The sequence below is a fragment of the Octodon degus genome, unplaced genomic scaffold (assembly GCF_000260255.1).
Source record: "Octodon degus isolate 3935 unplaced genomic scaffold, OctDeg1.0 scaffold00240, whole genome shotgun sequence".
In the NCBI taxonomy this organism is placed as follows: domain Eukaryota; kingdom Metazoa; phylum Chordata; class Mammalia; order Rodentia; family Octodontidae; genus Octodon; species Octodon degus.
In genome coordinates, this window is record NW_004524816.1 from 1,748,398 (window position 1) to 1,760,271 (window position 11,874).

General features: G+C 47.7%; 1 protein-coding gene across 1 annotated transcript in view; it reads right to left on the reverse strand.

The window, feature by feature from the left end:
* The window catches only part of Ccdc6 (coiled-coil domain containing 6), a 112,406-nt gene that overhangs the window by 60,076 nt on the left and 40,456 nt on the right, over positions 1 to 11,874 (reverse strand). Inside the window, exon 2 of the mRNA XM_004645879.2 lies at positions 608 to 757. Within this exon, the coding sequence (XP_004645936.1) occupies positions 608 to 613 (6 nt within the window). The 5' untranslated portion in view covers positions 614 to 757. The remainder of the gene's footprint in view (positions 1 to 607; positions 758 to 11,874) is intronic.

Consider the following 11,874-nt stretch of genomic DNA (forward strand, 5'->3'; position numbering starts at 1 on the left):
TTTTGCGGAACCGGGGATTGAACTCAGGCCCTTGTGCTTGCCAGGGAAGCACTTATTCCCAGGGAAGCACTTATTCCACTGAGCCATCTCCCCGGCCCTGGCTTCTATATATTTTAAGAGATGCTGTTAAGTTTTATTAGTGTGATAGCTGTTAAATAACATTTTACCCACTGGAACATAGTAGACTACATAATTTTAATTCATGGATACTTTTTTCTAAAGTCATTTCATTTTATAACTTCATATTTCAGAACAAAAGACCTACTTGTGATTGTCAAAATGTTTACATATTCATTACAGATTCATCCAAAAAGGAGGGAAAAAAAAATCTCAACATGGTATTCATCCCTGTAAATCCAAAACCGTCTATACAACATTACCCACGTCAAGGCCTCGTGTTCATCTGCAATTTTTTAAATGCTATGTGTGCAAAATGCCTGACCTTTCCTGAGTGGGGGCGCCGCAGACCACAGCCCCGAGTATCTACTGCCCTCATGCTTAGTCTGGTACTTTTTATCCCCAAAGAACTTCGGCCACAAATTCAGCAGCCATTGCTTCCTAGAGAGGGGACAGGCAGGGGAGAGGGGAGGGGAGGGATGTCAGTTACCTGCATCAGCTTTCTGGAGAGCTCGTTGGTGAGGAACTCTTCCTCCTTCTCATAATTCACTGCAAGAGTCTCCTTCTCCTTCTGCAAAGCCTGGATTTTCTTGAATAACGTGTTACTGATAAACTCTTCTTCTTGCTCAGCCCTGGCTTGCTGTTTTAAAAAAGAACAAAACAAAAACACATGGTAAGCAAACAGGAAATTCACTAATTGCAATATAGTTCTTATGTACAAAGAATATGCCTATTTTAATTAGCACTCTATTTTTAACTGCAAACCACCATTCCTAGAAAAGCACAAAACAGAGAAGCTCATCCGAGGCCCAAAGAGCAAATGCAGCCGCTGCCCCACAGGCCTCTGGGCGCCACATCCAGTCTGTCTTCCGAGCACACATCACCCCTCAGGATGCTGCTAACGGGAGGCGTGGGCACACACACACACACACACACACACACACACACACGTGTCTGCTACGACAAGGTGGGGAAGCTGGGGGGCAGGCAGCAAGGGAGAAGGAGACAGCTGCCCTTTTACTTTATTTTCCTACTGGCATTATTTTTAGGGGGAGGCAAAGCGGGCAATGGCAAGAACAGGCCTTACTTTACTGAATTAGAAGATAAAATCGCAGACGCTAAAGGGCTCTCGTATCATGCAACAGAGAGGACCCTGTCTTGTAGGTGCCCACGTCCTTCCCCACAGAAATGTTAATGAACAACCATCTTGAAAGAAACTCTGCTTTTCAGAAAGAAATGATTGCAACTCTACCCAAAACACTTTTTAAATTTCAACACACATTTATATGGAACAACACGCTCCCGTTTTATCCGCCAAGCAGAGGGCAGAGGTACACGAATTCCAAGTCTCTGGCACCTGTCACTTGTAATAACATATGACAGCCAGGACAGTAAGCCAAGGGGCACCCACAAGAAACAATGACCATGGGGACCCTAAAAGGATCCAAGCACCGGGCCGGGTAGATGGCTCAGTGGAATAAGTGCTTCCCTGGCAAGCGCAAGGGCCTGCATCCAATCCCTGGTTCCACAAAAAAAAAGGATCCAAGCACCACTCTGGCTCCAGTGGCACATGCTTGGCACCTACATCTGCACCTTGACGCCCAGTTTCTGTGTCATGACTTCCCAGCTCGCTGTCAAGGAGCCCTAGAGAAAGCACTGGGCCTGACCTGCTCGCTCAGCACTCCTATAACGGACAGCCACAAGGAAAGTTGCACAGCAGTTTAGGAAAGTGCTCAGCAGTCCGGGTCCTCAAAGCGCCACCTGAGGCGGTCCAGCAGCGCTGAGGGGCAAAGGACACACAGTCACCTGACAACGTCACTTGACCTCTCCGGGCACCCAGCGAGCGGTCCCTGGCTCTCGGGGACAATCTCTGGTTCTTGGGGACAGCCTCCACGTCTCTAGTGCACCAACAACACCCCACAGCACTCCCATGCTGTCAAGAAGTGGGCTCCCCCTGGCCCTGTGAATCAACCCCACGCTGCCCCCAGCCTCCAGCCTCCCAGTTGTCCAAACCCCTGTATTAGCACAACAAGCAGCAGTCCGCGGCTCCTAAGGGAGGCATTCGTGATACCAGCATTCTAAGCTACCCCAGTCGTGACTACCAAGTTCTCGCTGTACGTGGCTTGAACTCTGATCCTGAAAGTTACAGAAGAGAGAAGGTGAGAGGAACTATAACGCTTCTGCTGGTGATTGGGGACTTCGCATTCAGAAGGATGTTTGTCATAAATGAAGGTCCATCATCAGGCCAGACTCAAGTACTTGCACATTACTATGCATTTAATGTTTTACGTGATGGGTACGTTTAGTCACGAGCAGCTAAGGGACTGGCCTCGGAAGCTCAGGAGGCAACCTTCCCCGTGGCAGAGAGGCCTGTGAGTGAGAAGCCCACAATCAAGGCCAACAATTCATCCCTGTGGCAGGAAAAGTGTACCCTAAGAGTTCAGCTCTGCTCTTCCATCTCACCATTAAGTTACAGAGACAAATTCTGGTATCATAGGAAAAAAACACATGAAGGGAGAAACCAGCGGTTGCTGAGAGGAATGAGGACGGCGTGCTTACGGGTACAGGCTTCTACAAGGGGGCGGGGGGAAGGTCCCGACAGGAGGGATGGGATAGCTTACACAACCTGCTAGACATACTAGAAAGCAGTGGTCTGCACTACACGCAAAAGGGCGTGCGCTTTACAGCGTGGCCGTTGCAGTCTGCGGAGTGTCCTGCCTGCCGAAAAGGCGCTCTGGGAATGAGCAGGGTGTACACCTCGCAACCTCAGGTCTTTCGTAATTCTCCCCAAGGAGAGCAGCAAGCTTGGACGACGACGTGGGCAGGGAGATGCAAAGAGGTAGCGGGCAGCAAATAAAACAACGCACTACTTTACAATAGCCACTTACTTCTAGGCAAGGCCCTGCGCGGACAGTCCCACTCTCAGGACTCCTGGACAGACAGGAGGAACTGTCCTGCTGCAGACTAACTCGAGAAGGTGTTAGTGACCCATGGCACTCCACGGCTGAGTTTTCATCTCTAGTTCTAAGTCCTGAATGGGAGCAACCCAGCTGCTACACATCATCTCAGGAATGAACACAAAAATGAAGACAAAAGACAAGCTGCTGTAGCCAACAAACTCTCAGGGAGCTCGCAGATCACATACAGCTCATACTGATATTGTGGGCAAACCTGGCTATCAGGACAAGCCATGCATCATGCAGAAGCCCCGAATACTCCCCGGATTTCTGCCGTTAGTTTTTCCCCGTGTATTCTGTTGTCTTTAGTCTTGATTTTTAATTCCCAGTCTTTAAAGAGGCCTTTAAACAACCACCTTTCCAGTATAATCCCCCAAAAGCAGCCAGGAAGGAACCCAAGCAACACAGCAGCTCCAGGCACCGTTTCTAAAATGCAAACCCCAGCTGCCACCAGATGGACAGAGCAGCCCAGTCATAGGATTTACTGGCCTGTTTTCCCTTTTACCTGAAAGGCAGAAGAATCTCAGCATTCCTAAATACATCAGAGTAAATTCAACCTGCATTTCAAAAGCTAAGTAAATAAATCACGGTTTAAAAGCATGAGCAACTCTGAACGAAGCAGCCTTTTGTTACTGCTTTGTATACACACAATTGAAGATGAAGATTTGAGAAATGCAGGGAAAACTGAAAACTCTTTAATTGTATTTTTGTGTTCAACACGCTTCCAAGGAAATTTAGAAACGAGTACAAACTAAACTTACTCACTTTTACTGCTGCTGTTTAACACACTCCCCCACCCCACCTGGCAGCAATCTCTAGTGTCTATTGATGTGAAGCCCACACTATTAAAAAAAAAAAAAGTAAAATTTTAAGAAGTTGGAAAAGTCAGAGTCACCAGGGTAAACTGACCAAGTCCTCTGAGGAGAAAAAAAAAAAAAAAAAGACAAGTAGAAATATTTTTCCTGAGTTACATAAATTTAGTTTCTATGGATAAGTCAACAGCCTGCTCTGAGTCAGTGTCAGCGGGAACAGGGCACCAACTCGCAGATTCTGCTTTGACTGCTCGGTATCTCTGGTGCATTGAACGCCGGCACTGTGGAGGGCTGGCGCAAAGGTGAGAATTCCAAACCTCCACAACGGCAGCCGGAGCAGACAAGAACATGCGAACGGCTAAAGCAGAATCATGTAGGATGATCACGATCTGTCAAGCATGAGACTAAAACATTAAAAATAAATGTTAAAAAAAAAAAGTTTCCAAAGCAAGAAATGACAAGTAAATACCTATGTAAACTATGAGTGGTGGTGCACGCCTATAATCCCAGCAATCCGAAGGCTGAGGCAGGAGGAATTCTTGCAAGTTCAAAACCAGCCTGGGCTACAAAGTGAGCTCAAGGCCAGCCTGAGCTGCACAGCGAGACCCTGTCTCCAAAGGAAGAAAAAAAAAGCCACACCCCCCAAATACCTATTTAGTAGTAGCTGGGGGGAAGCTATAATCAGGAGAAAGTTCAAGTGACCATCAAGAGAACACTCACATGGCTTAATACTACTTTTAAATTGGTTGATGATTTGTTTTAGTAACAAAGAGTCATAAAACTAAGACATCGTAAAGCTACAATGGTTAAGGATCCAGTAAGCGCCTTTTTAATTTTTTCTCCTAGGCAGGGTCTCATCTGTAGCAAAACCTGGTCTCGAACTCACTACGTATCCCAGGTGGGCCTGGAACTCATGGTCCTCCTGCCTCACCCCAGAAAGCACTGGAATGACAGGAGGCATGCAACCCTCCACTAAGCCCCTTTATTATTCTAACTGCTTAAATTTGAGAGCATATTTAATACACTAATTATTTTAATTTACCTATCTGTAGTTTTTGTGGTTTTACTGAAGCACAAATAAACACAGGCCATCTACTGGCTTTCTTCGCTGCACAGCCTGAGACTGGGATTGGTGACCCGGATGGCCGGCTGGGCTGTCTTTCCACGATGGCCTTGCGGTTCACAGAGGAGACGTTGTGAGCAATCTGCACAGTAAGACTTGTTGCACCTCCAGCTCCTTAACATTGTGCACCAAGAACTTCCAGAAGCCGCTGGGCAGCATGTGCTCGGTCTCTCTGTGACTTTCATAACCTACGTTGGGCATCAGGATCTGGCCCTCGAGCCTCCTCCGCAACCCTGCTGTCGATGCCTCTGGACATCACCAGGTGCACTTAATTCTGACACATCAGTCTGTCTGACTGGTGCCGGAAGAACTTTCTGGTCCTCTTACTGACGATCTTGGGCTTCACGAGGGGTCTGAGGGCCACCATGGTGCCAAGTGGGAGATGGCTGCATGCTAATTATTTTAGCATACTATTCTCTTGCCTGCTCATTTATCACCTAAATTTTAATGATCTTAAAACCATGAGATGGCGTCTGAAACCATATTGCTAGAATAAGAAGCACCAGCACCCTAGCCCGGCAACTACATCAGACTCTCTTCTCTCCAAACTGCCTCTCACCAGGAGCAATGCCACACAGAGCAGTTGTTCTGGAAGATGCTCAGGGTTTATTTAACCGACTCTCTCCTGGCTGACGGCTGGCAGCTCTGACATAATCAAGTACCAGACATACCAGCAGGTTCCCAAGACAACCACTGCTCTGCAGAAATTATTAGCATTTAAGCATTAATATGGCAGGGATAGTAGCAGTGCCACAGAACAAGGCCACTGTTATCCTCATTTCTTTTACAAGAGTGGCAGGAAAGGACCACAAGACATACCTGAGAATTACAATTCTGTATTTAGTCCACTGAAGCTCTAGGCTAGTTTATGCCTCCTGCACATCCTGCACACCAGTGTGCAATAAAAGAGGTTCATCAATTAAAACCTTCTTACTAATTCAGAATGGCTGGAAAGCCACTGACACACACAGGGGTCAAGGCGGGCCTGTCTAAGTCCTGGCAACCTGCGCTGTTCTATGCAGACTCACCCTAGGCCATCAGCACAGAGCTACAGGTCAGAGAAACAAAAGCACCAAAGAATGACTTTCTGGATAAAAACACCTCAGAAGAGACAGGAGGTACAGATCAGGGGAACAGCAACTACTCAACATGCAAGAGGCTCTTGGGTTGATTCCCCAGTATTGTGGGGGGAAGAGGAGGAGGAGAGGGGAGGAAGAGAGAAGATGAAGAACAATGTGGTGAACCTGACTCAGTTACCAAGTTCCCTCGGCCTGTGCTTCCTCTCAAACCAGTTTTGGAGAAAGCCCAGTCAGCTTGTACAGGCTAAGGTGTACTGATTCTACTCCAGGTATACATGCGCCTTAGAGAAACAATTCTGCATACAGCAGGAAATAGTATAAAAACAGGGACGGGGGAGAGAGCTCGGTGGCAGCATAAGCACTTGCCTGGCAAGCATAAAGTCCCAAGGCTCGACCCCAGCACTCACTGCATGCCTCATGGCCCCAAACTCCAGGCACGCCGTGCCAGCCCCAAAACCAGGCGTGGTGGTGCACAGCTGGACTCCCAGCACCAGGGAGGCTGAGCCAGGAGGATCACGACGAGCATGAGCTGCAAGGCAAAACCACGTACCAAAAAAATACTCAAAACGAAAAATATTCATTTCATTCTTGTTCTTAAACAAAATAACTGGAAATACCCCCCAAATATCTGTAAGAACATCAGCAAAAAAAGAAGAAAAAGCAATGAAACTTTAAAAAGATCAGCTAAACACATTATATGAAAACCTAAGAAACACAGCTTGAGTGAAAAAACAAACAGAAAAATATCTTTCTTCATTGAACTAAGAGAAGTAGAGTAAAAGGTGCTTCAGATACATTCATGAGATAAACCATGGGATGAACAACACGAATGATACTCATAGATAAGAGCAATGGTATCAGCACCACTCTTGTTAAGCTGAATGGTAGAAATCTGGGTGTGTCACCTTGCACGCTTTGTAACTTGTGCACATCACTGGATCCATTTACCCCTTAGTATGAGTCCAGCGAAAGCATGACAACACAGGTTACGTATCTGTACTGGAGAGACCGCCTTTGCTGTTAGCATCAATACAGGTTACCATGCGGTAAGCCTCAAAAGCAACAGAATGCAGGTCAGCAGCCTGACAGAAGACACCTACTTCATGAATTAATCCTGGGACTTGCCATCTAGGTGGTTTTCTGCTTGGAATTATTTAGAATATAAATATGTTATAAATTAGTATGTTCATTAAAAACATGTTAAAAATTAAAAAAAAAAAAAAAAAGACACCTATGCCTGAGCCCCTTTAAAGCAGGGTCCAGAACAGGCCAAGGCACGGGCTGGAGGCTCTGTGGCTGTGCGGCCCGGCCCAGGCAAGGACCCTGCGTGAAACCGACCACCGCAGGCACGAAATTCTTTGGGGAGGTGATAAAAAGGGTCTAAAGTTAGGTCGCAGCCATGATCATAATACTGTAGAACGGCTAAGTGTTATGACAGCTCAATGAAACTTTTTTTTTTCCTTTGGCAGAACCAGGAATTGAACTCAGGCCCTTGCGCTTGCCAGGGAAGCGCTTATTCCACTTAGCCATCTCCCCGGCCCCTCAGTGAAACCTTTTAAAACATTATCTCCAGCATCTTTTTGTTCATATCTAAAGAAATATAAAAGTGTCAAGTAGCCTTTGTACAAAAACAATGCAGGCTCAAATCTGTAACATAATTAAAGAAAATGTGAAAAAGCCCTCACTTCAATCACTGCAATAATCCCAAACTTGTGTAATCATTACCAGCCCAGTATTTATCTTGTGTGTGTGCGTGCATGCGTGCGTGCGTGTGTGTGTGTGTGTGTGTGTGTGTGTGCGTGCGTGTGTTGCTGGGGACTGAACTCAGGACCCTGCGCTTGACAGGCAGGCACTTATTCTATTGAGCTATCTCCCGGGCCCTGTATTTATCATTCTGACATATTTACAAACTGCCCATGCCTCAAGTACCACAACTAGTCTACAGGCAGCCTCCAACTCGGGAGTGCTCAGAAGGTCATAAGCATTTAAATAAGCTGGATAATGTTTTCTGTAGCAATAACGTAAATGGTGACTCCATTCACAAGCTTTCAAACTGCCATTCATGCTGTGACGTAACTAACATGTGGAATGAAAAGAAGTCAATTAGACCTGGGTTCTGAAAGCAAAGAGATTCTATTACGCTCAGAAAAATGGAAGCCCCCCCCCCAAAAAAAAGGAATCAACTATACAATTTTCAAGTTTCCTTGTGTTTTCTCAGTTTGTCCTCTTAGAATTTGTCACTGCCCACTGCCATATCTACCACACATGCCCTAACTCCTGTACTGGGAACACCCAAGCAACCCTTTCCCCAAACTCAGTGAGGTCCCTAAGCCAGCCAGCTGCGTTTCTTTCCTTGCAAAACAAAGCCACACCTAGCAACCCCTCCAAGTGACAGCTGGGAAGAAACCAACCAGACTGCTCCAAATTATACCACAAAGTAAAGGACTTTTTCCTAACCCTGATGGGGGGAAGGAGGAAAAGATGGCCCTGCAAGGCTGGGCTGGCGATCAGTTACCTCTTGCTGAGTACTAAGCCATCCTGCAGTCCAGGCTTAGGACCAACGACTGCATGAATTACACACTCTGGGGTGACGGGTGCTTCCTTAGCTGGCTTTACAGGATTCACAAGCTAGATACTACCCTCTTCAGCATCCTGTGTTTATTATGGTTCACGTTATTAAGTTAAATACATGATTTTCAAAGTTGATGAAATTACTGCCTCCAGTGTCTACCTCAGCTCGGAAGCTGCTGAGGGAAGTAACTCTTCACTGCTCTTGAGCTCTTAAACCAAGGCCTCTGCTGTGTGCAAGAAAACCACCAATACCTCTCTACATCTCTGCGTACTCCCAGCCCGAAGCTCCCAACTGGGGCAATCCCCGAGGCCCACAGGACAAGAACAAGACATGCCTACAGCTCGACCTGCCCAAAGACCTGAGTCACCAGTTGTGCAGGAAACAGGGGCAGTTAGCCCAGTGCTTCCTTCTATGGAGAATCAACAGGGGGAGCTCCACGACAGTGACTTGGGAACGGGAAGAAAGCCCCATCACACACAAAGGGCTGTGGAATCCACCTCCTCCTCCTGCCCTCCCCCGGCCCCAGGCACATTCCTGAAGACAGAAAAATCTTAAAAGGAAATAAAGAGACCAAAACAAAAATTTGAGTGACGAATGCGGCTCTAACCGGTGGCACCTTCTGGGCGGGCGTGTTATGCATGGATAGCCAAGCCCCAGCTCCAGAGGAGTCAAGCGTCCACCCTGGCTCCGCCGCCCTGGGAACCTGGAGTCCTAAGTGCACACTGAGCGCCTCTGCGACTTCCCACACAGGAAGAGGAGCCTCGGTGCTGTCCCACAAAGCACCCTCCCTCCTGCTGGCAGTCCTGGCTGCACAGCTCGGAAGCACAGAAGTAGGTGGACGTCAACAAAGACACAGCTACGGCTGACTCCACCTCCTACACCACAAGTGCCACGTGCCTATGGCAGTGACTACCATGGCACTATCCCTGCCCCAAGAGAACAGCAACATCATTAATCCACACATTCAACAACTGGCTGTAGGGTAATCTCCTCCTGGCTGCATAAATAGCCTGAAGTATAAAGGCTTAAAATGAGATTAAACTCCTCAGTAGTATTATAGGATCCACTGCAGGTAGAGAAGAGAGGCCACTTGTGCCTAAGGTCTGGCACCTACGCCCTGGACACCTGCTGGAGAGTGAGGAAGCAGAAAGGCACATGCAGACAGGAATGTTCCGCTGCGGGCTCTACCGTGCACCTCACTTATCCCAGCGTTCAATGTGCACTGCTGTCTCTCATCTGAAGTAGGAAATCGAGCTCCAAGCAGTCACGTAACTCATCCACAAACCCAACCTAGTAAGTACGGGGGCTACAGTTCAAGTGGAAACCCGAGACTTTTTAAAGACAGCCTGCAACTTTCCTTCCCACACCAGAAGTACCTATTATATGTTGGATGACGGGCAGGTGTTCTTTACAAGACACAGAAGGGCCTCTTCCTGCTACTGCTGTCACTAGGCTGGGTGGAGAACAATCCTTTCCTGATGCAGACTTGTGGCCTGGGTGTCCCTGTGGGCTGACCCCAAGTGCTGGGATTTAACTTGATTCAGAAGACTCCGCCCCTGCTCTTTCAGACATCAAGCAAAGGGGATCTGCAGGGGGAAGGGGAACCTTGTCAAGGGGCCAAGGGGGCAGGTCTGCCGCAAGCAAGCCAGTTAAAAGGACCTGTTTCAATTCTATCAGGAATCTGCAGGATTTCAAAAGGCGTGCTTCCTAAGGTAGGCAGAATTCAACCCAGCAGGCCGATCTAGTATCATTTCAAAGTTCTAACGAGTTTGGCCCCTGGCTGGCAACTGGAAACACAGACATCTGCCAAGTGCTTCCTAACATGACAAGAGCAGCTCACTGAGTAAATCTGTTTCTGATGAAACCTACTTTCCTTTGATGGTCTAGAATTCTGGTTTCAGCTGAGCAGAGTGCCTACATATCCTGCCATCAATCAAATGACCAAGCTACGGATTTCAGAGGTGCTTCTCTGGTAGACAGCACTTCACATATGTGATCACAACTTGATGCACAAAAGTTAGGCACAACCTTCCACTACTACGAGACCAAGCGTCTGCTTTTTTCCTCCAACCTTCAGCCCTTGCATCTAGTCCCTTTGCTGGTTTTGCTTCTAAGCAATAAATCTTACCCATGAGTATGACCTGATGTGAATCCTAAGAGTCCTCCTACCAAAAGACCAAGTCTGCAGGTGGGATGGGGTGGGGCGCTTCTGGCACTTGCAAAGGACACCGGAAAGACCACACTTCCTCACTGGCCGCACCTCATCATCTCAGGGTAGCGGCATTAGCTAGACCCAGTCTTACAGTTACATATGTAATCTAGCAAAGAGGGATATGAGGTTACTTAGGCGGAAAAAGCTTCCCAGATCTCCAGCCTCTTAACCAACTACTTCCTTACCATCCCCAGCTGGCAATACTAGGGCCCCTGAAACAAGACTCTCCAGACTCCCTCCCCTCTTAGCCAAAAAACCCAAGCACCCATTGCTCAGTGAGCCTTCTCTCTCTCTTTCACTCCTTGGCCCTCGTTTTCAGTGAGTCCATCGGGAATTCCTGTCTCTAATGGAGTAGCTGCTGTCTCTACGTGTCCTCCTCCTCCTCCGGTCTAGGCACAAAGCTGCTAACTGGCTCTGCCGACACGCCGTCTTCTCTCCTCTGTGCTCCAACTTGCTTGCTTCCTGCCATTTCACACCTCCCCAAGACACCACTTATGTACAGTCAGCCCTCAGCCACCCTCAACCCATCACTGCTTTCTTTTCTTCCAAGTAGCCACTGCCACCAGGGTTTATCTTTCACTTCCGTCTCCCTGCCACCCCTACCAGAACGTGGACTTGTGAGGCGGAGCCAGGTCCACTGGTAGTGGAAGAAACTTCAGAATCTAGAAACACGACAAGTAGCCACTACTGGTCAACACCTAAGCACAGCACTCTCAATCTCTGAGCCTCTTCTCTCCACCTTCTGAGGCTAGCTAACTGAAGTCCAAAGCACTGAGTCAAGATCTCATGACAAGGGGCCGGGGAGATGGCTCAGTGGAATAAGCGCTTCCCTGGCAAGCACAAGGGCCTGAGTTCAATCCCCCGTTACGCACAAAAAAAAAAAAAAAAAAAAAAAAAAAACCACCTGATTTGGGCTGGTGAGATGGCTCAGTGGTCTAAAGCACCTACTTAGAACAAGCTTAGCAAAGCACAGGGACCACGGTTCAATCCCCCAGCACCACA